We start from the raw sequence: 24870 nt of genomic DNA on the forward strand, positions 1-24870 counted from the left end.
ATAGAGAGCTGCGTGTGTAAACGGATAGAGAGCTGCGTGTGTATCTGTGGCTCCAGCGGTGTGTGAGACAGATCAGGAACATTTTCCCGCCAGTGAGAATCAACTAAAAGTTAGATTTTATTTACGTTGGACTGATGCCAGAAGGCCAGGTGTCCTCACAGAGCTGGACAGTTAGATACATATTGTGTGAATGTTGCAGGTGCGTCAGATCCTAGTCTAGTTCATAAATAACTTTGGTGTAGTTGCTGTCTAGTTTTGAATCAGTCAATTTAAGAATGAAAGCAGGTTTCATTATTGCAATGTGTATTTTGGATTACAGATCGTGCATTTAAGAATGAAACTGTTGTGTTGGTCGTCACAGCAAGAACAACAACAAGTGTTTTTGTGCAACTAGAACTCACCTTACAGGAATATTATGCGCAGCTGTGGCAGAATGATATTCACATATTTTTTCTCGTTTCAGGCTGGTAAAACTAAAACCCTTAAGTTTTTAGGGAGTAGGGGAGGATGGAGCCACTGAGGGAGAACGTCTCCTCGCACAAATATTTTATTTTCAACGGCTTCTACGAACTCGGAGCGCTGAGGCCCGTCCTCTTCATCCCTTTCTTCTTCATGTTCGTTGTGTCGTTATTTGCCAACTCCCTGCTGCTGTACGTCATCATTACGCAGAAAAGCCTCCACTCACCGATGTACATCCTCATCGCTGCCATGGCAGGTTTGGACCTGAGCCTCCCGCTGTTCTGCGTCCCAAACATGCTGCTGAATTTCTTGTTTGACTGGAAGGGAATCTCTCTGATTGGCTGCCTGGTTCAAATGTTTTTTGTTCATCTGTTGGGAACTTTTCAGTCTGCTTTGCTGCTGTGGATGGCGCTGGACCGCTACTTTGCCATCTGCACGCCACTTTACTACCATGAACACATGGCGATACAGAGATTCCTCAAGTTTGTGATCCCAGTTCTGATCAGAAATGTGTTCATGGTCTCGGTGGTAGTGAGTCTTGCAGGATCATTACCATTCTGCTTCAGAAACACAATAGATCACTGTTTCTGTGAGCACATGGCCTTGGTGGAGCTGGCCTGTGGAAGCACCGCCGTCAACAGTCTGGTGGGGTTGATCTCAGTGTTCCTCATCACGGTAGCTGACTTCATCATTATCACTTTCTCCTACATAGTTATATTCAGCTCTGTGCTGAGGGCCGGCAGGTCGGGCGTCAAAGCTCTCCACACCTGCGTCACCCACATCGTGGTCATGACTGTCGGCCTGACCTTTGTACTTGTCGCTTTCCTGTCGTATCGGATCAGAAACGGTCTCCCTGCAGCCGTTCGGGTTTTCTTCAGCATCTTGTACATGTTACTTCCGAGCGTTTTTAATCCGATCATCTACGGCATCAGAACCACAGAGATACGAAAACACATCCTGAAGATACTGACGTGTTGTCGAATCTGGTAATTTAGTAAGACACAACTAAACAATTCAACAATTCAAACTTTAAGAGACATTAAGTAAAACATTTTTAGACAGTATGTCAAAATGTTAACATATTAACTTAAAAGTTCAGCGTGTAAGTTTTAGTGACATCCAGTGCTAAAGTTTGTGAATTGCAACCAACTGCTCACTCACCCCTCCATTTCCAACGAGTAGAAGAATTTTGCTGGCCGACACGCTCTGTCCGCTCTTTTGCCAAATACTATGTCTGGTCCTCCATTTGTCCCAATTTCACATCTCTCATATATGTAAGAGGACCCCGCGGTGTATGTAGATAGAAATGGCTCATTCTAAGGTAATAAAAACATAACGGTTCGTTATATAAGGTCTTTACACACCACTGAGAACATAGTTATGGATCTTATATTGCATTTCTGTCATTAGATCCTCCTAAATATTACACACAGGACATTTAATAAAAGACCTGTTAAATTAAATCAAAATTATTAATAAATTTTACAACATAAACACTGATGTGCAAGAAATTGTATTGTACAATATTCTATGTCCATCTACCCAGCTGACATTCAAACTCACGACCTTTGTGTTGTGAGCCAACTGTGACCACTTCGCCAAATTGTCTTGTATGAGCATGTATTTTAAATTGTATGCTGGCTTTATAATTTAGATCTAAATTAAGATGTTGATTTAATGAATGTGATTCATTTTGCACATATACTTGATATTTACATCCTTTTGCTTCATAAAAAAGATGTCTTTCCTTTACCTACGGTTTGTGTTAAAAACAACCCGGTCTCACTCCCAAGTCGTCACATATGGACGCTTGGTCAAGAGCCATAATCGTCAGTTTGTGACGCACTAGGGATCCCTTTGAAGTCATAGTTCGACGTATTGAGGGAAGCCCTGTTGTGTCAGTTTTTGATGGTAAAGGCAAGTATGATATTTAATAGAAAAGACGAAGTAAGGAGGTGATTGGGGTGGATAGAGGGCCAGAACTCGGACCTTGAAGCAGGAGAACAGGGTTTGTGTCCCGTGCGAAACAAAACATTAAATGTTTTTATTTAGGCGAGTGAGGTAAATTGACATTAACGTTAGTTAACTTAAGTCTTAATTGACATACATAGCTATTTTAACCCAAACCATGATCTTTTCCTAACCTTAACCAAGTACTTTCTGTGCCTAAACCTAACGAAACTGCAACGTTTCACGACTTTAATTATGTGCGTTTCAACATGGCAATGTATCGAAACGTTACGTTTTATCTTGAAAGTGTAACCGGATATTGCATATTTATTGTTGCTAAGCGTTGCTAACTTGACTGTAGATCCCTAAACGTCAATAATTGATGCAAAAGGGCTACCAAAAGGGCCTTGACAATGCGTCAGACATTTGACGAGTAGGGAGTGAGACTGTGTTGTTAAAAAAGATTTCTTAGATAAGAAACCATTTTGTTTTCAAATATTTTGTTTAAAAAATTAAACCCTGTGGGCTGCTGAAACAATTGAAGATATTAAATAACTATAGCCATATATCCAAAACACATATAAAACATGAACAAATAAAACTCACATATGTCAAGTACATATATTTTTTCAGGTTGAATGGGTGTACAATATTGTTATATATGTACAGCATATACTGTATATAAAACAAATAGAATCTAGATTACAGTAAATGTCCAACACAGATTTTTGATCAAAATAATGAAAATGACTATATATAGATATTTGTACATGTATAAAAACATATGATGCATTATTTGATAAATATGTTCATATATGGTATATAAGTAGAAAAGAGACCTCTTCCCATGAAATATTTGAATTTCATGGGAGGAGGTCTCTTTTCTACTTGTAATAGGTGTCATCTTCACAAAGTAGACTGGACTAGTATGTCAACTACAACACTGAGAAACAAAATGACTACAATAGGTTTAATAAAGTAAAAACAAGACTGAATGTTTATTAATAAAAGTAATATGTATTGGTGCTTTGACAAAAAACTACTGAAGTCCTTTTAATGTTTTAATGTTAACAAGATATTTAATGGTATACCAGATATTTTAATAATATAATACAATGTGTTTATATAAAGTTATTTCAAATAAAATTATTTTCTTTATAAAAACAAGATTTAGTATTTTTCCAAAAATCAGTCTGGAAAAAGGGGGTGCCATCTTATAATCAGGGTCTCATATTCAAACCAATACGGTAAGAAAGCCGTATATAAACAAAGCATAATGAAAACTCCATGAAGAAATCCGCCGTAGCGCCCAAACACGATGGACCCCCATATAGAAGAAGAAGAACGGGAGATGAAAAAGTTAGGATGACAAGTGGCGGCGTAATGTGTTAAGAGGAAAGATCAAAATTAGAAATAAAAATAAATAATTTGGTGCTGCTAGGGCTGTGGAGGACAGCTGGATGCCAGTGCCGGAGGTTCTGGCTGTAGTTGCTGGACTGGTAAAGATGAGATGGGCATCCTGGTGCCAGAATCCCAGACTAGAGCGACCTGCAGAGATTGATGGATGTGGGTGGCAAGGGGCAAATGACCCGACTAAAGCTAACCCGAAAAGGTTTCCAGCAACAATTGGATGGTTCTATGTAACGAACTGACTGAGGCAACATCTGAAATCCTCCTCATGCTGCCTTGATATTCTGCCAACAGGTTTTTTCAAAAATGTGTCTAAATGCATGGCCTCAGATTTACTACAAATTATCAACATGTCTCTTCTCTCAGGTTTGTTCCCACAGGCCCTGAAAACTGCAGTCATTAAGCCACTCTTAAAAAAGAACAATGTAGACAGGTCACTAATGAGCAGTTAAAGGCCCATATCAAATCTCCCATTTTTAAGTAAAATCATTGAAAAAGCTGTTTTTCAACAGCTTAGTGCTTTCTTGGCACTAAATAACCTAAATAATTTATCTTCAGTCGACTCGACTACTGTAACAGTGTCCTTACAGGCTCCCTAAGAAATCCATCAGACAGCTGCAGCTGATTCAGAACGCTGCTGCTCGAGTCCTCACTAAGACCAAAAAGGTGGATCACATCACTCCAGTTCTGAGGTCTGTACATTGGCTTCCTATATGTCAAAGAATCGTTACGAACCATCCAGACCTCTCAGGTCGTCTGGGATCAGGTCTGCTTTCTGTCCCCAGAGTCAAAACTAAACAAGGAGAAGCAGCGTTCAGTTATTATGCTCCGTATATCTGGAACAAACTCCCAGATAACTGCAGGTCTGCTGAAACTGTCAGTTCTTTCAAATTAAGACTGAAGACTTTTCTTTTTACCATTGCTTTTAATTAAATATTTACACAGTGAGAAATGAGTAGGTAACTGAGTGAAAAGATAATGAGAGTGAGATTGAACAGAGTGAAAGAAGTGGTCTTAAACCTTGCGCCTGAGTGATTTGCAGGACCCTCTGTCCACCTCTAAATGCGCAAGTGGGTCCAGTAGGGATGAGCGAGTACAGCATTATCTGTATCTGTATCTGTATCTATGTTAACCATATGAAGTATCTGTACTCGGACTGGGCGGGGCCTAACCCGGAAGTGGGTGGGATTTGACCTGGAAGTGTGTCGATTTGACTTGAAATGGGCGGGGCTTTAACCAAGTTTTTGTCAATTTTAGTCCTTAAAACGGACAAAGTTATTATTGTAGGGGATTTTAATATTCATGTGGATGTTGAGAATGACAGCTTTAGTACTGCGTTTATCTCTCTGTTAGATTCCATTGGCTTCTTTCAGAGTGTTCATGAACCGACTCACTGTTTTAACCACACCCTCGACCTTGTTTTGGTGTATGGTATTGAAATTGAACATTTAGTGGTGTTCCCACAGAATCCCTCTGTGTCCGACCACTGTTTGATAACTTTTGAGTTTGTATTGCTGAACTACTCGCCATTGGGCAAAAATTTCTATACAAGATGTCTGTCTGATAGTGCTGTAGCTAAATTTAAGGATGCGATTCCATCAGCTCTAAATACATTATCTAGTCACAAAGTACTCCTATGCTAATTTCAGTCCCTCCCAAATCGATCATCTTGTTGATAGTGCTGCAGGCTCGCTGCGAATGACACTCGACTCTGTAGCCCCTCTAAAAAAGAAAATACTAAAACAAAGACGGTTAGCTCCATGGTATAATACTGAAACTCGCAAATTAAAGCAAATATCACGGAAACTTGAGAGGAATTGGCGTTCCACCAAAGTGGAAAATTCTTGTTTAATTTGGCAAGATAGTCTTAAAACTTATAGGAAGGCCCTCCGTAATGCCAGAGCAGCGTACTACTCGTCATTAATAGAGGAAAATAGGAACAACCCCAGGTTTCTTTTCAGCACTGTAGCCATGCTGACAGAGAGTCACAGCTCTATTGAGCCAAGTATTCCCATAGCTCTCAGTAGTTACGACTTCATGAGCTTCTTCAATGATAAAATTCTAGCTATTAGAGACAAAATTCACAAAGACCTGCCCTCAATTGGCACCGACTTATCTCTTAACTCAGGAACCTTAGAAACAGCTGTAGAACCAGATATATGTTTAGACTGTTTTGCTTCCCTCAATCTTTACCAACTAACTTCAATAATTTCTTCATCTAAACCATCAACCTGCCTCTTAGACCCCATCCCGACTAGGCTGCTTAAAGATGTTTTACCCTTAGTCAGCACCTCTATACTAGATATGATCAATCTATCTTTATCAACAGGCTATGTACCACAGTACTTTAAAGTAGCTGTAATTAAACCTCTTCTGAAAAAGCCCAAACTTGATCCGGATGTTTTAGCCAACTATAGACCTATATCTAACCTTCCATTTCTCTCTAAGGTTCTGGAGAAAGCATTTCCCAAACAGCTGTGTGACTTTCTACAGAGCAATAGTTTATTTGAGGATTTTCAGTCAGGATTTAGAGCTCATCATAGCACAGAGACAGCACTGGTGAAAATTACTAACGACCTCCTTATTGCATCAGACAAAGGACTTGTCTCTGTACTGGTTTTATTAGATCTTAGATCTTGCATTTGATACCATTGACCATCAGATCCTATTGCAGAGACTGGAACATTTCATTGGCATTAAAGGAACCGCTCTAAGCTGGTTTAAGTCCTATTTATCAGATCGATTTCAGTTTGTACATGTTAACAATGAGTCCTCCATGCATGCCAAAGTTAGTCATGGAGTTCCTCAAGGATCTGTCCTCGGACCAATCCTCTTCACTTTATATATGCTTCCTTTAGGCAATATTATCAGGAAACATTCCATAAGCTTTCATTGTTATGCAGATGATACTCAGTTATATCTATCGATCAAGCCAGATGAAACTCATCAGTTAGCTAAACTTCAAATGTGCCTTCAGGATGTTAAAACCTGGATGACCTGTAATTTTCTCATGTTAAACTCAGATAAAACTGAAGTTATTGCTCTGGGGCCTAAGCACCTCCGTGACGCATTATCTAAAGATATAGTTTCCCTTGATGGCATCGCCCTGGCCTCCAGCACCACTGTGAGGAATCTTGGAGTTATCTTTGATCAGGACATGTCGTTTAAGTCTCACATTAAGCAAATTTCAAGGACCGCATTTTTTCACCTACATAATATTGCGAAAATCAGGAACATCCTGTCTAAAAATGATGCAGAAAAACTAGTCCCTGCATTTGTTACTTCTAGGCTGGATTACTGCAATTCCTTATTATCAGGCTGCTCGAAAAAGTCCATTAAGACTCTTCAGCTGATCCAGAATGCTGCAGCACGTGTTCTGACAGGAACCAGGAAAAGAGATCACATTTCTCCTGTTTTAGCTTCTTTGCATTGGCTTCCAGTAAAATCCAGAATAGAATTTAAAATCATTCTTCTTACCTACAAAGCTCTTAATGGTCAGGCACCATCTTATCTTAAAGAGCTCATAGTACCTTACTACCCCACCAGAGCACTGCGCTCCCAGAATGCAGGGTTACTTGTGGTTCCTAGAGTCTCCAAAAGTAGACTAGGAGCCAGAGCGTTCAGCTATCAAGCTCCTCTCCTGTAGAACCAGGTTCCAGTTTGGGTTCAGGAGGCAGACACCATCTCCACATTTAAGAGTAGGCTTAAGACTTTCCTCTTTGATAAAGCTTATAGTTAGGGCTGGCTCAGGTGAGTCCTGAACTATCCCTTAGTTATGCTGCTATAGGCCTAGACTGCCGGGGGATTTCCCATGATGCACTGAGCTCCTCTCTCCTCTACGTTCTCTCCCTCTGTATGCAACCTCATCCCATTATTGCATGTTACTAACACAACTTCTCCCCTTTCTGGTAGTCTTGTGCTTTCTCGTCCCTCTCCTCTCTCCTATCACTTCCTGCAGGTGTTTCTGGCTCTGGAGCTGTGGAGTCTGGATCTGTGGTTGCGGGTCACCTGCTGCCCCCGTGTTCCTGCTCGACACCCTCTGCTGCAACGACTATTGTTGTTAGTCTTATTGTTGTTATTGTTATTATAATCATTAACATTACGATTGTTACCATTAACACTATTATAAATATCTGTACCATTTTTCATTTAGTCTATAGCAACATCACCTTTACTTTCTGTACCTCTGTGTGTATATTGTGTAGGCTGCCTCCCTCCCCTCTCTCTCTCCTTACATCCCTCTCTTTTTCTCTCTGTTCCTCTCTCTCTCTCTCCCTATATAAATAAAATTGAATTGAATTGAATTGAATCACAAAAAAATGAAAAATATTATGAAAACATGAAAAAATATTATGAAAATATTACAAAATCATAATAAAAATGTTACAAAAACATAAAAACATGATGACAATGTTATAAAACATCATTAGAAACATGATGAAAATGTTACAAACCACAATGAAAATGTAAAAACAAAATGAAAATGTTATTAAAAACATGTAAACTGATGAAATATTACAAAAACATGATACAAACATGATGAAAATGTTACAAAAACTTTAAAAAAAACTGAAAATGTTATAAAATTATAAATTAAAAAATTATAAAATCCTATAAACGTGATGAAAATGTTACTAAAAACATCACAAAAACATGCTAAAATATTACAAAAACATGATAAAATATGAAATATTATGAAAAATGTTTAAAAATATAAAAAATATTATGAAAAATGTTTAAAAATATAAAAATATTATGAAAATGTTACAAAACATGATAAAAACATGATAAAATATTACAAAAACATCACAAAAACACAATAAAAATATTACAAAAATATGATAAAAATGTGATGAAAGAATGATAAGATGATAAGAATATGGAAAAAAGATGATTAAAATATGACAACAATACAACGACAATTTGATGAAAAGATGATAAATACATGAAAGAAATGATAAAACATCACAAAACTATGCTGAAAATCATATTTACATCATGTTGTCAGTTTAATTTCGTCCTGTTTTTATCATGTTGTCATATTTTCAAAACATGACAAAAACGTGTAAGTTAAAATGTTTTTTTCTCATAATAAACTTACTGGTAATTCTGAGATAACTGTCTCTTCATCATGGTTGCTGTAGTGGCAGTAATACACTGCCATAATGCTTGGACGATAGCACAGTTATTCCAAATGATACTTCGACAGTTGCCTCTCTCTGAGGAAATCATTACACCTTTTTGTCTTGTTATAACAGCTAATTTAGTTACCTCTTCCCAAAGGAACACCGCAGACAGTATTATCTGAAACATGAAGAAACAGTGTCAGATGTGTTTGTGTCCATCACTAGATGTCAGTGTGCTGCCATCACATCTTCTCTCCCCATCTCCAAGCTGTTCTGACACATTTAATCACAGCCATCACCTGGAGGTGACTCATCGTGCATCAGCTCTTCTGTTCTGTCCACACAGCTGTGATTTCTGATGTTTGCAGTTTGAGTTTCCTGCAAGGGTTAAGCTTCATGTGACAATGTCTGTATGTGGCTTTTGGATCACAACAAGGTAAAAAAAGTAAACTGATTTAACCCATTAAGACTTACGGCACCCTCAAAACCCACAAAAGCATTCAAAAACCTGAGACACTGTTTGAAAACACCCTCCTCCAGAAACCTGAGGGGTTTCTGAAAAACTTTATTTCTCAGCCTCTGTAGCACATAGAAACACGAAAGAAAAAACATTTGAGAGCTTACACCTTCAATGCTGGACCTACCCTTGATTTCCCTCTAATTCGTTGTTGTTTTTAAAGTAACGACTGCAATCGGCATAAATGTCGCTCAGCTCATCAGCCACCGTCTGAAGCGCAGCTTTGGAAACTTTTTTTGTGGCTATGAGGCTACTAACATTTTAAAAATACAAATCCCATAATGCATTTTATCTCTCCCACCGGTATTCCAGCAGATCATGATGCATTTCAACAGTCGTGCGTCTTGAAAACGATGACAAAAAAATAACAAAACGCTGCTGGTGGGAACATGAATGTCAAGGTGGGATCTGAGAATAGGAGCAACAGTTAAGTCATGGGCACACACAGATGTGGGATAACAGAGACGGTTATTTGCCTTAAGTTCCCGTGGAGGTCTAATGGTGTTAGAACCAGCAACTTAATTATCATAAACGGAAATGGCAGCGGTCACTTGTATGTTAGAGCCTCCTATGCTGCAGATGTGAACAGTGTGAGGAGAACAGAGGCCGCTGTGATTAACCTGTTGTGGCCTTTTGTTCCACAGGGAACAAAGAGGATCCAGTAAGTAAGATACACAACAAAATTATGTTTCCTTTTCTGTTTTAATATAAAGGAAAATACTGTTTTTCTAAAGAAACAGTGTTGATGGTCAACAGGTGAGCTGACGTTGAGTAGGAAGAGTTACTGTTTCTGCTTGTCAGCAGGGTCAGCTGAGTCTACGTGTTCATTTATTAAAACTGAAGTCACAAAAATCTAATTAAATCTGCAGCTCTGTGAGTCTGACCAGAAAGACTAATTAGGCAGAGCAGATAATGAATCCCTTCTCAAAGGAAACTAAACTCTGCTGTTTTGACCTAAGGGCCAATTAGCTTTGAGAAATCACAACAGCAAACTGAGTCCTGAAGGGATGAGCCGCAGTTTAATTAGATTTTACAGTTTAAGCCTCAGAGGAAACATGTTCCTTTCTCTGAGTTACTGTTCCAATATTGTCGCAGGAGAAGATTATATCAGACTGATAAGTTTAGGAAACACTGCTGTGAAAAACACGCATGTTTAATGTAACACACACTGCTGTTGCCTTTTCTAACTGATGGTTAAAATCTGTATAATTTGAGGACACAGGGACGAGATGAAAAGAAAATATCAGCATGACGTACAGAAAAAAACAATAAACCATTTTTGGTTTATTGTTCTTTCAATACAGAGTTTTCAAACAGCTAGATCATTTGCCATGTAGTAATAACATGTGCATCTTTAAAATGTCACAAAATAGTGAAAAAACGTCCATCACAATTTCTTCAAATGTCTTGTTTTGTCGGACCAACATACCAAAGAGATTACAGTCATAGAGAATAAAGAAAACCAACAAATATTCACACGTGAGGGCTTGAATCAAACACATTTTTTGCTTTATAAATGAGCTCTACAAAACGAAATTCAGTAATCATACAAAAAGCTTGGAGGAACATTCAACATCTCCTGGAGATGAGAATAAACTTCTCCTCTAAAAGGCTTAGGGACGTTTAAATTGGTCTAAACTGGTTTCAGCCAATTAGAGTGCTGCTGTGTTTGGGATCAGTCTTCCTGTGGGAGGTTTGGACTTCAGCTATAAGTCGGAGAGAGAGTGGTGAGAGTACTTCCTAAAGACGAGCTGATGAACCGCAGCAGGTAGGAAAGTAGATTTTTGTTGTATCAATAATTGAATAGTACTTGTGTGGTTTCTGTTTTCAATGATCCAAATCCATAGTGAGGTGTACAACATATGATTATATTAAAGTACTCAAATTTCAAATTTAATTTTCCTACATGATACCTAACTGGCTCATTAATGTTCTCATGTTAATAACTTCAGTACTGTATGTTGGTCATTAATAATTAATTTGCTCAGTATTTTAATTATGTTTTATTTTCATCTCTTATTTTAGGTTTAACTATTTAGAATTTAATTATGAGGTTAAATAGATTTGACAAACATTTTTGTTAGAGATAAGGTTTTTGTCTTTAATGTTCTGTAAAGCAAAATAATATTGTATTGTATACACACATATATAAAATATATATACACATATATATATAAATATACATATATATATATATATATATATATATATATGTATATACTACAGAGAGATCGACTGTACTCAAATACAATGTTTAATTACTTTGAATGTTTACTTGAGTATTTACCTTTTACATCACTTCATACTGGGGTGGCTGTGGATCAGGATGTAGAGCGGGTTGCCATGTATGTACATTATGTTTCCTTACAAACCTTTTTACATGTTTTTCCTTTATTAGAAATACTGGCCAATATTTCAAAAGTGAATTCAGAAAAACAAACCAAACTGCTTTTTTAACAAATTATTGCCATTTGTTCAACTTTGTCATTCGTTTATTTGCTCTTACGCACTTAACACTTCTTGCAAAAAATGTTTCCCATTAAAAGCCTCCCAGCAACACTAAGGGCAGAATCTCACAATTTGCTTTCATGCTTTTAATGTGTAATGTTTTAAATAACAGAATGGCCTTTATTTGAAGCTACAAAATAAGCAGCAGTGTTTGGAGCATACGAATCACGTAGACTTTTTACAGCTTTGGTTCCAGGGTGGTAAATTTAGGGTAGTGTTTATAACTAAACACATAATACATGTAAACTGTGTGTGTAAAAGGATACCCGTATGTTTGTTGATATAAATGTCTATAAGCTCTATAATAATGTCCTATTTTATTTATGTAACTTTACTTTTGCCTTTAGCGTTCTTTCCTTCTTTAACCTACATCTTCCATGTAAGTCAGAATGTTAACGACAAAGATTTGAGTCGAGGACTTACATATATTAAAAAATAAAAATATATTTTGTTATTTCAGAAACGTGTGGTGACAGCAGCAATAAAACCAAAACTATCGACATGACTGGATACTAGTAGAAGTAAGTGACAAAATGTATTTGTTTGTAATTTGGGTGAAATGATACATTAATATACGATAATTGAATCACCTTAAATCTCAATGAAAAGACGTTATTTGATTGATTTAAATGATTTGTGGGCAAAGTACTGATATAAAAAAGTAAAAGAAATTAGTGAAGCACATCCTTTTAAAACATTTAAAACTCACTGACCCTAATGTGTTGGCTGAATTATAGATGTAGATGGGAGTGAATGGAGATTTAAAACCCTCCAGCATTAGCTTCAGTGCATCGCAGCCCATAAATCATAATGTGTAAGTGTTATTGCTCTTTGCACAGTCATCTTAATGGGCGCATTATAAAACTCATGAAGGTAAATGTCATCACAATGTTAGGATTTTGGGTTGTGTTCATGTTTTAGTCTGTTTCATGGGTTCGGTTTTGGGTTCTGTGTTTCTGTAAGTTTCAGAATCAGAAGGAGCTTTATTGCCAAGTAGTGTTTATTAATAGTGTTTATTTGTTTCGGGTTTTGTGTTTTGTAGCCTTCTTTATTCTTTTGTTCATTTGCATGTTTAGTTCACTTAGTACCTGTTAGTTTTAGTCCTGCATTTTAGTTCTGTGTCTTAGTTCATGTCTTCGTATTTGTTCCTGGTTGTGTGTTTGTATTATTTTGGTCTTGTCTGCTTTGTGTTCTGTTCTCAGTCTGTTTCCCTGTTTGGTTGTAGTTTATCTGTATAATTAGTTTCCTGTCTGTTGGCCTTGCTGTTTCACTGTGCACCTGTGCCGTCCCTCCCTGCTCGTTTGCCCGTGTATTTAAGCCTTCGGTTCTGTTCAGTCCTTGTTGCATCCTCGTCTACTGTTGAGTGTTACTGCCATGCGCTGCGTTTTTGGATTATTACTTTGCCTGTTTGGATTCTGATTCATTTGGACTCTTGCCTTGTGCTCCCATGTAAGCCATTTTTTATTACTTTAATAAATCCCTGGTTTGAACAGCGTCCTCCTCGCCATTGTCTGCATTTGGGTCCACACCTCAGTTTACCTGCCACCGCACTCAGCCAATCCATGACACACAATGAGCCTAATCACAGTCAGCAGCCATTTATAAAAGAATTACAAAACATGTTGAACAGAAAAGCTCACTGAATATGCACATTTTATGAACTCTCAGGAAAGTTATACATATACCCATCTATGACCGATATATATATATTACATAACAAAACTCTGTTGTCCTGCATACGAATGAATTAAACACGACTGAAGGGTGAAATTTTTTATCACATTTTCATTTGACTGTTCAGGTGAGACCGGCGCCATGTTGGAGGTGTCGTTGGGCGGGAACTTCTCCCACAGCGCCTTCGTGTTCAGAGGTTTCCCTGAGCTGCAGAAACACCGCCGGCTGCTGGCGCTTCCGTTCTCCGCCTCCTACTTGTCGGTGCTGCTGGGAAACTCTCTGCTGGTGTATGTGATCCACAGCGTGGGGAGTCTGCACAGCCCCATGTACCTCCTCATCTGCACACTCTGCGTCGTTGACATCCTCACGGTGACCGCCATCATCCCCAACCTGCTCTTCAGCCTCCTGTTCGACTGGGACGAGATCTCGTTGGCTGGCTGCTTGACTCAGATGTTCTTCACTCACTTCCTGTCCTCGTTGGAGTCGACCTTGCTGCTGGCGATGGCGCTCGACCGCTACGTGTCCATCTGCCATCCGCTGCGCTACACTGAAATCATGGACTCCTCCATGGTCGTGAAGCTGCTGCTCTTCACTCTGGTCCGCAGCGGCTCCATCATGGCGACGCTGGTGGGTTTGGCAGGTTCGCTGCAGTTCTGCGGCACCAACGTGATCCAGCACTGCTACTGTGACCACATGGCGCTGGTCAGCCTGGCGTGCGGCAGTACGGATAAAGACAGAGTGGCGGGCCTCGCTGTGATCATATGCTTTGTGGGTGTGGACGTGACGCTCATCTTCTTCTCCTACATGAAGATCCTGAGCGTCGTATTGCGAGCGACGGCGGCCGGGGAGGACCGCTGGAAGGCGTTTCACACCTGCGGCACTCACCTGATCGTCATGATGTGTTTCTACCTGGTGGGTACCGTCACCTTCCTCTCTAACAACGTGAACATCCACATACCGACGGACGCCAACACCTTCATGGGGCTCATGTACATTCTGTTCCCAGCGACAGTCAACCCCATCATCTACGGCGTTCGAACTAAAGAAATTCAACACGGCTTTTTTAGGATTTTTAAACTCAGACTGAAGACTACGACGATGAAGGTAAAAGTTTCTCCTGCTGGAAAAGGATCCTTCTGACAAAGTCGTCTGTTCCAAGTTTCAAACATTCATGTGAGTCTCTGATCTGTTTGTGGTTTTGTCAACATGGGACACGTTTTCTCTAAAATGACCTCACATTTACTTAAAACTCCTTATTTAAAAGGCTCCTCGTCGTTAAAACACATTTAAAGTAAAATAATTAGTCATGAATCATTTCAGTGTCTCTTGCATGCCACAGAATCTTTATTTTTTTACGTATGATATCCAGAATACTTTGTGTTTTTGAGTTATCTTACTGGCTGTACACTATACCAAGTAAGTACCCTTAAAAAGAATTCATCGTGGTCCTCACTACATGCTGATGCTCTGTTAATGTGTATAAATCTACTTTTGAAACATTTCATGTAGCTCATAACCTCACCTTGGTGAAGACTCGTTTCACACAACTTCAGTTGTTGCCATTTTGATGAAAATTGATCAGCTTGTATAATTGGAACAAATCGATGTACATAAAATGTCAAAAGTGTAGATAACCATGTTTTGGGACAATTGGCCCAGCGGTTTCTGACGATGCTGAAATAGGATTTTAAGAAAAATAAACTCACCATGTGACATTTTTCGATGAAGATGAAGAAGAAGCTGTTTAAGTGATAATTAGATGTAAACTTGTTTATCACAGCGCCACCTTGAGGTCAATGTGTGTGATTTTATGTGCCTGAGCAGTTGGTTGAATTTGCAACCCACCTGCTAATTTCTGGGTTTCTCCTGTCTTACGGTTTTTTGCTGCACAAACACTTTTAGCAGAGAAAAATAATCGCAAGGTCACAACTTTGACTTGATATGACTTCAATATGCACTTTAATACACGGCATATTGTTGGAAAGTAGGACGTAGCCACCTGGCAGTTCAGACCCTGGACCTTGGCATCCTCAGAGAAGGTGACTTACTGCCTGCACCTCTGGGGAGATGTGGCAGGATCTCAAGTCTGTTAAGGAAACCATGCGAGGAGAGAAGAAACAGAAATATGTTTTTATCTGCATCTGTATTTTTTGAATTTGTTATTGTGAATTCATTATTGAATAACCCAGAACATGACCGTGCTGTCTTTTGAACATTGGAAATGATTTATGAGGCTAAATGTTTCAGAGGAATTGATGTAGTTCATCAATCAAAGCCCACGCTCAGGAACTATCAGCATCGGGTGACTGTAATGTGATTATTAATGATGATAAATGATGATAAATGATGTGAAAAGTGTTTCTCGCTGACAGACTGTCCGAATCGCTCTGACTTTAACTGTCTCTCTAATAAAAGTTGATGGGGAAATAAACAGATTGTGAAAAGACAAATCTTTCTAATAAATGCAGAGAGTTGTTTGTGGTCCTTTCTTTGTTCAGACCTACATCAAACACAGATTTATAACTAGACCGTGAATCAGAAAAACAAATCAAATATAAAACTTGAGTTGACTGTTATCTGTCTTCACTCCGGAATGAAACTCCAGTGCTGTCCTGATGTATCAGATCAGTCTGATCAGCTGCAGCATCCAATCAGTAACTGATATCCAAAACGGGCGCATCTCGGCCAGTAAAAGACTTCTGTGACGGATGCTCTCATGGCTCCTTAATTCTCGCTCCTCGGAGCACAAATAAGAGCTTTGGGATGGCCTGCAAGATGGCGGACCAGAATGAGTTCAAGAGAGAAGTGAGGATCAAGGAAATGTCAAATGAGAGAGTCTGCATGTAGCCGTGGTTTCAAACAACTTCTCACAAGTTAAGGCAATGACATCACATGACTGAGGTATTAGAGCTGGTTTAAACTTAAAACAACAGCTGTCAAAATGTTGGTGATAAAATTCTGAAGAAATTCACACATCATTCTGCTGGTTTTGTCAAATATTTTGGTGACATTAGACCAAAAACCTCTGCTGTAGGATGTATGGGTGATTTTTAGGGGTGTCACGACTTTTTAAGCTGCTGAAGTTAACATGTGTGGATCTGTGGTGACATTTCTGCCTGATCACAAGTGTTTCAGTTACTTCCGGTTTCACATCCAGCATGCAGTCCCAACCTGCGTCGGTCAAACGGTCTGAAGGGGATAACGTTACTACCAGCGGATCAATAATGTAATGCACAGCAGAGTAGACTTCTCAATAAATTACGACGTTAGTCTCGTATTCTGCCTTTTCTCTGGACGCGTCAGAGAACTCAGATCTGTGGGAGAGATTCTGAATGTGCAGAAAGTTTTGAAAATGAGCAGAAAATCTGCCGAAACACAGGAGCTGTTAAAGTCCAGGAGTTTCTAACTAAATTAAAACTAAATAATTTATCATTGAGGTGAAAATGTGCCACAATCCCATTTAAAGAGGTTTCTTCCCCAAACAGAGGCACAAAGAGGAGGAAAGACTAAATCCTGACTCAACTTTGGTTACTGTAGTTAACAGCTAGGTCATGTATTTCAGAAGCATTGTAGTCATATATGTATTAAATTGAAAAGAATCCCGAATGGCAGGACTGTAATAGGGCCCGTGTCCACCACAGCGTTTCTTACGAGCTGAAAACGCCCACTGCTGTCCTGAAAACGCCTCGCTGGGAGCGCTAGGGTGCGTTTTGGAGGCGCAGTGTTTTTTTCCAAGATGCTGTGGTTACTATGATACATAATTTCCGTGGAGGCGATGTGTTGCCAGTAGGGTAGCCTACTTAATTTTAGTGAATGTAAAACAGTCACCACAAAGTACGTAGGCCTACTTGCTCTGCATGAAGAGAAGGCTGAAACATGAGAGCACAGACTGTCCGTACGCGGGTTCATGAGCGAGGAAACACCTTGGCAAGTAGGCACATCGTTTCGTTCAAGATGGGATGTGCTCGGTGCGGTGTTTGTCCCGCCCCTTCTGCACTGTGATTGGACAGCTGGGTAAAAAGTGTTTTTCCCAAAGTTGAAAATTTTTCAACTCTCGGTGACCGTAAAAAAACGCTCAGGGCCTCGTCACGCTCCTGGTGTTTTTACCAGCTTGGAAAAACATGGCGCTCCCATTGCAATGAACTGAAAAAAGACGCTGGCGTCAGAAAAAAACGGTTTGGTGGACACGGGGCCATAAGCACGGTCAAACAATTCTTTCCGTCCGAGATCATTTTTTGAGATAAGGTTGAGAAAATTGTGACAATGTTAACTTGTTTGTTACAGTGCCACCTTAAGTTCAGTGAGTGTCTGAGCAATTTAGTGACTTTTGGTCTGATGGTTTCAGCTGCACCGTTTTTGTAGTAAAAAAAAAAAAAGAAAGAAGAATAATGATTACAAAAACAACACTTTAAAAGAAGCATTTAATATTAGTGACAGTATTTGTTTATTTGATGATGTGCATTTTGTTTAAATACTTGCAGAAACAGTCAAATATCGTCTGAATGTTTAACCAAAACAAGCATACTGATGCATCAGGAATTCATAAGGCCCAGTGGAGCCAAACATGTGCCATTTGTCCTGAGGGTTGCGCTAAAGAAAAGGTCAGGGGGGTGATTAAAACCTAAAGGGCTGATCTTCTAGGGATCAGGAGGTATCAGGATAATAAGGCCTGTAGATTTTTACTCATGAAGGACCTGCAACAACTTACTATTCCTGCTCATATGAAAGATGTGAGGTTATTTAAAGAGGTTATTAATATTATTATGCGCATTTTCAGATTCATAATCTTATTTAGAGGTTGTACCATAGCAGGTTTACATGGTTTCATTTTCAAAAAACACCATATTCTTTGTCACATTGCTGCAGCTCCTCTTTTCAGCCTGTGTTGAAGGCTTTGTTTTAGCTAAGGAGTGATACATCTTGACAGTACATGATCTTTGTTGGGAGTTGCACATGCTCAGTTCCTAGTTAAGGACTACTAGCCAATCAGAAGCAGAGAAGGGCGGGTCAGCGAGAAGCCGGTAAACAGCTCGGGTTCAGCCGTACGTGTTGCCGACCGGCTCGGCAACATGGACTGGAGCGAGAGTTTCAGAGCGGCGAGTTATTAATCTGTATCCATAAAGTTTTAACTGAGCTCTGTCTCTACATCACAGGAACAACTTTATGTCCACTGACTGCCTGGAGGGTAGCTAGTGTTTGGAAGGGAGAGGAGAGCTGTGTGCTGCAGCTCGCTGTTTCTGAGGGCGTGTCGGAGTAGCCGCTTGGCAAGCGCTATAGGAGGCCCGTTTCAAAGGGAAGCGTCTGGACTACAAACGAGCTGTTTTCAGTTCAGAGCAGAGTTTTCTGTGGGAGATGGGAACTCCCTTTGCGCTTTTTCGCTTTGCAAACCTGTTACACGCACAAAAAAGGTCTAAACTCAATAAAGGAGGGGGAAAAAGCCAAAAAGCAGAATACCACGTCTTTAAAGGTTCACCGTGTAAGTTTTAATGGCATCTAGTGGTGAGGGTTGTGAATTGCAACCAACGGCTCAGTGACCGTGAAGGGTCCGGCTGCGGACAGTAGCTCAGGGGGCGTGGCGTGAGCGAGGGGCTTGGCGAGAGCACGGGTCTCAGTCTAGGTCAAAGTTCATCAGACTAGAAGGGATTTGAAGACGAAGATGATAACATAAAATACAGTAATGGCGCAGCAGAAGCAGCAGGTAGGTAATCACAGATCAGTGCAGCAAAAGATGAACTTATGATGTTATTGGACAAATAAGTAAAAAAAAAAAAGCATTTTAATTAAAGTTATTTCAGCTGTTTAATCTAAATAATCATATAATCTTTAAAAACAAGCATTTTGTTAATGGTAGTCCAAAGGTTTATGTTTCTATTAATATCCTTACCTACATTTTTTATTGTTCTGTGTTTTTTAAATCTTATTGTATTATATTGTGGCATTTTATTCATTTAATGTGCAACATTTGTGGACAACCTCAATAAACAGATGCACCAATCATGCTGGTTGTGTTGTTCTTGGTTTTCTATTTGTGCCTGCTTACTATGCCAACATGCAGTGGGACTGTTGATACTGTTTGCCTTTAATATCCAGCATTCATATCAAGATCGGAGTTTACTATAAAAATGTTTATGTAGTATTACTAGACGTTAATATTAACATTTTCTGTCAATAGTACTATTGACATGAAAAAAAGAATTAATATTGCACTACTTGTGTTTGAATCACTTATTATACTTTCCCAGATCACTTTAACATTTAGCTTGTGGAAACAAGAACACATTGAGCAAGATACTTCAATTATAATTTCAGTCTTTATGCTAATGCTATAATTCCTTGTGTATTTGTATAATATTATGTTGCATATAAAGTTGTTCTTTAAATCATGGCTTCTGTAAACTACAGTGTCCACATATGCGTGGTATAAATTGGGCAGGAATAATGGATGTGCAGAACAGACCATACAGAAAGGTGCTGCGGCTACAGCCAATCATTACAGACTGTACCGTGAGGGTCATGGCTTGAGCGAGGGGCGTGGCGTGAGCGGTGCTACAGTCCAACGTCATTGCAGTCACCACTCACCCCTCCATTCCAAGCGCACAGGAGAAGCTACGGTGGCCGACACGCTCTGCTCTGTCTTACTTCTAACAAACCAGACGACGACTTCTATTTCTGCCTTCTTCTTCATATGTATTCAACGTAGTGACGAAACGCACTCTGTAGAGCAGTTTGTCCGTTTGGGCTACTGTAGAAACATGGCGGCGCATCATGGGTCCTTCCATGTAAGAGGCCCCGCAGTGTCTGTAGATAGAAATGTCTCATTCTAAGGTAATAAAAACATAATGGTTCATTATGTAAGGTCTTTCTACACCGCTGAAAAGATAGTTATGCTTATTATATTACTTTTCTGTCAATAGATCCTCCGAAACACTACGAAGTGGACTTTTGAAAATGGTGTCTCCATTACAGAGATTGTCCCCCAAGTAGATTGATACACTGTAAAATGTCCCAAACGCCACAGATCGCGGTCTGAGAAGCACATTCAGAGGATCTCAGAGCTTTGACAGTGTCGTTTCTGTTTGAGTGCCAAAAAACACACAAAGGTTGCCACAAACGTCCTTTTATTAAAGATGTAGTGGAATTTACAGATTTCCTCCTGGCCCTGTCAAAATAAAAGCCAATTAAAATATTGTTACAATTAATAAAGATGTTTCGGGAGTTTTTGATCTTCGTCCTGTAATGTTGTGTTACAGTGGGGAAAAAAAACACAAATTCATTCAGTCTGTCAGGTAGAGTGACATCACACACACACAGTACTAACACATCGACAGTCACTGTTTTACTTTGAATGTTCAGATTAAACACTGGTTTTGTAACTACATGTTGGTAATTACACGCTGTTTTTATCCGTCACGTCTCCTGATCCTTTACAACACATCCTGTTTACATCATATCCCTGCTGATCACTGCCCCAATCATCAGTCATCAGCTTTTTAAGTGATTCCCTTTCACTGATGGTTTGAATTCCTTGTCGGTTTGACTTTATGTCTATGAAAATCAGCCTGCAGAGAGAAATGTCATTTTCTTCAAGTAATAAAGAAGACTTATCTAAGGGAGCAGTAAATGTTGCAAGTTATTTGGAAGATTGTTTAAATTTCCACACCTCAGATACTGTACTTTTTTTTACTTTTCTTGAAACCTTACTTTGGGAAATATAAACATGTTTAGTTTTTTTCTTTAATCAAAAGAAGCCACAGTTGTCAAATGTTAAATGTCGTCTAAGCAACAGTCTGAAACCAGCAAAATAATGACTTAAATCATTAAAGAGGTCATAGCATCTCATTTCTATTTGATCTTTGATGGGAGTTGCACATGTGCAGTTCCTAGATAAGGACTACTAGCCAATCAGAAGCAGAGTAGGGCGGGTCCTAACCAGTGTTGCACAGCAACACGTTACTGTAATAATATTACTTTTCCCAGTAACTAGTAATGTAACGGATTACTTTTCTAAAACAGTAATATTATTATATTGTTACTAATCCAAGTAACACTGCGTTACTGCGCTACTGAACGCACCATCCATGACGTGAGTGCGCGACTGCGCTGCAGCTCAGTGGCACTGGACCTTATGTTGTTCAAGTCAGCCGTTAGCCAAAAAGCTAAAGGAAGAATGGAGAACGAAGGAGAGAGGCATTCTTTCCACAGCTGGAAGTAGCTACTGGCATTATTCTGTCACAGTCTTTTCAACTGCAAACAATTGTACATCTGATTTACTGAAGCATCTGCTAAAGCAGCACAGCAACGTGAAACTTGGAGAAAGAAACTCCGGCCGCTACTGCCAGTGATGCTTGGACTCGTCTGAGAGAGCGGCGTTAAGCAACGTTGTAGGCCCTATGTTTTTTTAAAAAATACTGTAGTTGCTTTTATCACCCAGTAATTAGTAAAAGTAATATTATTACTTTTTGAGGAGTAACAAGAAACTATAATATATTAGTAACTTGCCCAACTTGTCCTCACAAGCAAGGTAGTGTGATCCACCAAAAAAAGTACATGTTCAAGCCCGAGCCTGATCCCGAAACACAGGCAGAACCACCAGAACCAGGACAGAACCCAGACTGGATCCAGAGTTTCAGAGCGGTGAGTTATTAATCTGTAACACGTTTATCTTTCATAAAGTTTTACCTGAGCTCCGTCTCTACATCACAGTAACTGCCTGGAGGGGCTCTAACGGTATTTGCCACACTAGCCGCTTGGCGAGCATCACGCTGCTTGTTACACGGTGACGCAGAGAGGTTACTGAAGGCTGGACTACAATCCAGCTGTATTCAGATCAGGAGCAGAGTTTTCTGTGGGAGATGGGAACTCCCTTTGGGCTTTTACACTTTGCAAACCTGTTACATGCACACAAAAAAACATTTACAACACGTTAAAGGAGAGGAGAGAAGCCAAAAAGCAGAATATGACCTCTTTAACTGTCTGACTCTGAGCAGACATTTGACGCCAGCTTTCTGCACTTAACAGCTTTTGTTCTACAGACACATTTCATCAGACATGCTGAGGTCAAATTCGCAGCCTGAATCATTTCTTTGCAAGTAGTTTTTACAGACGTGAAGTAATAGCAGGGGCTGACTGGAGGGAAGGACATCGACCTAAATACTGATGCTGATTTGGAAAATGATCAACATGAAACAACAAACAAACCTACAAACACACTCCTTTAAAATCAGGGCCGTCCTCTATAAAGTTTGATTATTCATGACATTAATAAATCATAGAAATGTTGATGTATTTCATGCAAATTGAGCCACCAGTTCCTCTCAGCTGATTGGCGGCTCTTTCGGACAGTTTCAGGTCCTCTCGGCGGATCTGTACGCCCTATGGATGACTCTTCCTCTGATGTTTCTTCACACTCCGCCGCTTCGTCTACACACAGACCGTTAACAAAGACCTCCGTCAGCTGGCGTCCGTGTTGTGGCTCGAGTGGTGAACTGTCCCAGATCAACCAAAGTTGGCAGTGTAGTTGTTTATGAAGACCCGCTGATACATCGAAACTAATCTCAACACAACGTTACTCCTGCTCGTCCCTAATGGAAACACATAGAACAAAGTGACATTAGAGGCATGCTACCAGCCGTCGTTACGATGCTGCGCTCGCCGGGTCACGTCTCCGGCTGGCCGGCGGAGGAGTGGAGGGCTGCTCCGTCTGAAAACACAACTGACGTCTAGGCTGCGGTATTCTAGCTTTTTACACTCCGGCAGGACGCAGAGAGGACGAACATGAACGAGAACACAAACACGGCACCACCGGGTGTTGAAGGGGTGTCCGGACTGTGGTTTGACCTAAAGGTGACCTCCGTTAGCTCCACACTACAAACAGCAGCGAAACAACAACAGCAGCAGTGGCGGCGGCAACGCTCGGCGCCTTTATCTGTCATTGAGATTGGGCGAGTCCACCGGCTCCTCGTCTTCGTCCTTGTCGTCCTTTGCGCCGATCAGCCGCTGGCGGGCGAAGTCTTCAAAGATGATGTCATCGTCGCTGAGGGAAAGGAGGGAGAGGGTTGTGGAAGTTAATTCACAACAAAACTATCATCGAAACATAAAAAAGCGATTTGCCAGGACAGAGTCGCGAGCGGAGAACAGGTTTAGAGAGAGAGAAACAAGTCTCTGGATCGCAATTTCTCCAGACTCAGGTTCATGTCTATGCTTCATCATCTACAGAGTGACGTTCAAGACGAGTTTTGGTCCAGCTCAGCACAAAGACCAGTTCCATCAAAAGAGATCTTCCAAAAACGTCAGATTTATTTAGAATAAAAATCTAAATCTAAAGGAGGAGGGACCACCGCGCACAGCAAACACATCTTCAAGTCTCAGTCTGTATTTTCTATATTTGGAAGGTGTGGATTAACCACACTGTATAACCGGAGTTCTCTGATCAATGAGCTCTAAATGAACGCTTCAGTATTAAACTGCTGGTAAAGACGGCAGTGAGGAAGAGCTGCAGAAAAAACAAGCAACAACCGTGGACCGTACAACTCGTCAGGTACCGTGGGAGTAACGGATCCAGGGTTCGGCACGCAGGTGAACACCGGATTCATTGCAATGTTTAACCATCATAGTGTAAGAACTGCTTTACTGCAGCTGTTACTTTTTAAATTAATAGTTCTGTAAATCACAACGCAGAGTTGTAGAGATACGACAGATGAATGCGGTGTTTAAGTCTGAAGCGCAGTGACAGCTCTGCCCTGAAGGCCAGCAGCATCCCGGAGTCGCCTCCTCATTGCTGCTGGTGAGACTGGTGTATTCTGGGTACTATCTAATGCTGCTGCCTGTTGATGATCTGTGAGGCTTTTGGTTCTCAAACTCTCTAATGTATCTGTATCTTGCTCAGTGCACCGGGGCCTCCCACTCCTCTTTGTGGTCGGGTTAGAGCCAGTTTGTTCTGTGAAGGGAGTACTACACAGAATTGTACCAGATCTTCAGTTTCTTTCCTAGAATAGCTTCATTTCTCAGAACAATGACTGACTGACGAGTTTCAGGAAGATAGCTCTTTGTTTCTGCCTGTTTTGAGCCTCTGATGGAACCCAAAACTGATGATGCTCCAGATACTCAACTAGTCTAAAGAAGGCCAGTTTAATATCTTTTTTAAACAGCACAGTAACAGTTGTTCAGTTCTGTTGGAAACCGCCACCTATTTCCAGGAAAAACTCCTCAACCACTTGGCCTAGATGC

At 40.1% G+C, this 24870-nt stretch overlaps 3 protein-coding genes across 4 annotated transcripts in view; 2 read left to right on the plus strand and 1 right to left on the minus strand.

Annotated features, from left to right (window-relative positions):
* Positions 1 to 507: 507 nt before the first annotated feature.
* On the plus strand, positions 508 to 1449 carry LOC119882523 (olfactory receptor 52E8-like). Its single transcript, XM_038692561.1, has one exon. It carries the CDS (start codon positions 508 to 510, stop codon positions 1447 to 1449), a length of 942 nt encoding a protein of 313 aa, XP_038548489.1.
* A 12328-nt stretch (positions 1450 to 13777) lies between these two features.
* or112-1 (odorant receptor, family A, subfamily 112, member 1) lies at positions 13778 to 15183 on the plus strand. Its single transcript, XM_038693754.1, has one exon. The coding sequence runs from the start codon at positions 13786 to 13788 to the stop codon at positions 14782 to 14784; it is 999 nt and encodes a 332-aa protein (XP_038549682.1). The 5' UTR covers positions 13778 to 13785; the 3' UTR covers positions 14785 to 15183.
* Positions 15184 to 20745: 5562 nt separating this feature from the next.
* arrb1 (arrestin, beta 1) overlaps positions 20746 to 24870 on the minus strand; it is a 33442-nt gene continuing 29317 nt past the window's right edge. The window contains exon 16 of one of the 2 annotated variants that reach the window (XM_038694341.1): positions 20746 to 23225. In XM_038694341.1, coding sequence (XP_038550269.1) covers positions 23210 to 23225 — 16 coding nt within the window. In that variant the 3' untranslated portion in view covers positions 20746 to 23209. Of the gene's footprint in view, positions 23678 to 24870 lie in introns of both variants that reach the window. The other variant, XM_038694340.1, reaches the window with a different exon arrangement.

Source organism: Micropterus salmoides, unplaced genomic scaffold (genome assembly GCF_014851395.1).
Source record: "Micropterus salmoides isolate LMB-PRFRI ecotype aquatic unplaced genomic scaffold, ASM1485139v1 Ms_hic_scaffold_3, whole genome shotgun sequence".
NCBI classification, from domain to species: domain Eukaryota; kingdom Metazoa; phylum Chordata; class Actinopteri; order Centrarchiformes; family Centrarchidae; genus Micropterus; species Micropterus salmoides.

Bases quoted from the DNA above. Each gene is read 5' to 3' on its own strand.
- LOC119882523 (XM_038692561.1), top strand. From the start codon at position 508: ATGGAGCCACTGAGGGAGAACGTCTCCTCGCACAAATATTTTATTTTC.
- or112-1 (XM_038693754.1), top strand. From the start codon at position 13,786: ATGTTGGAGGTGTCGTTGGGCGGGAACTTCTCCCACAGCGCCTTCGTG.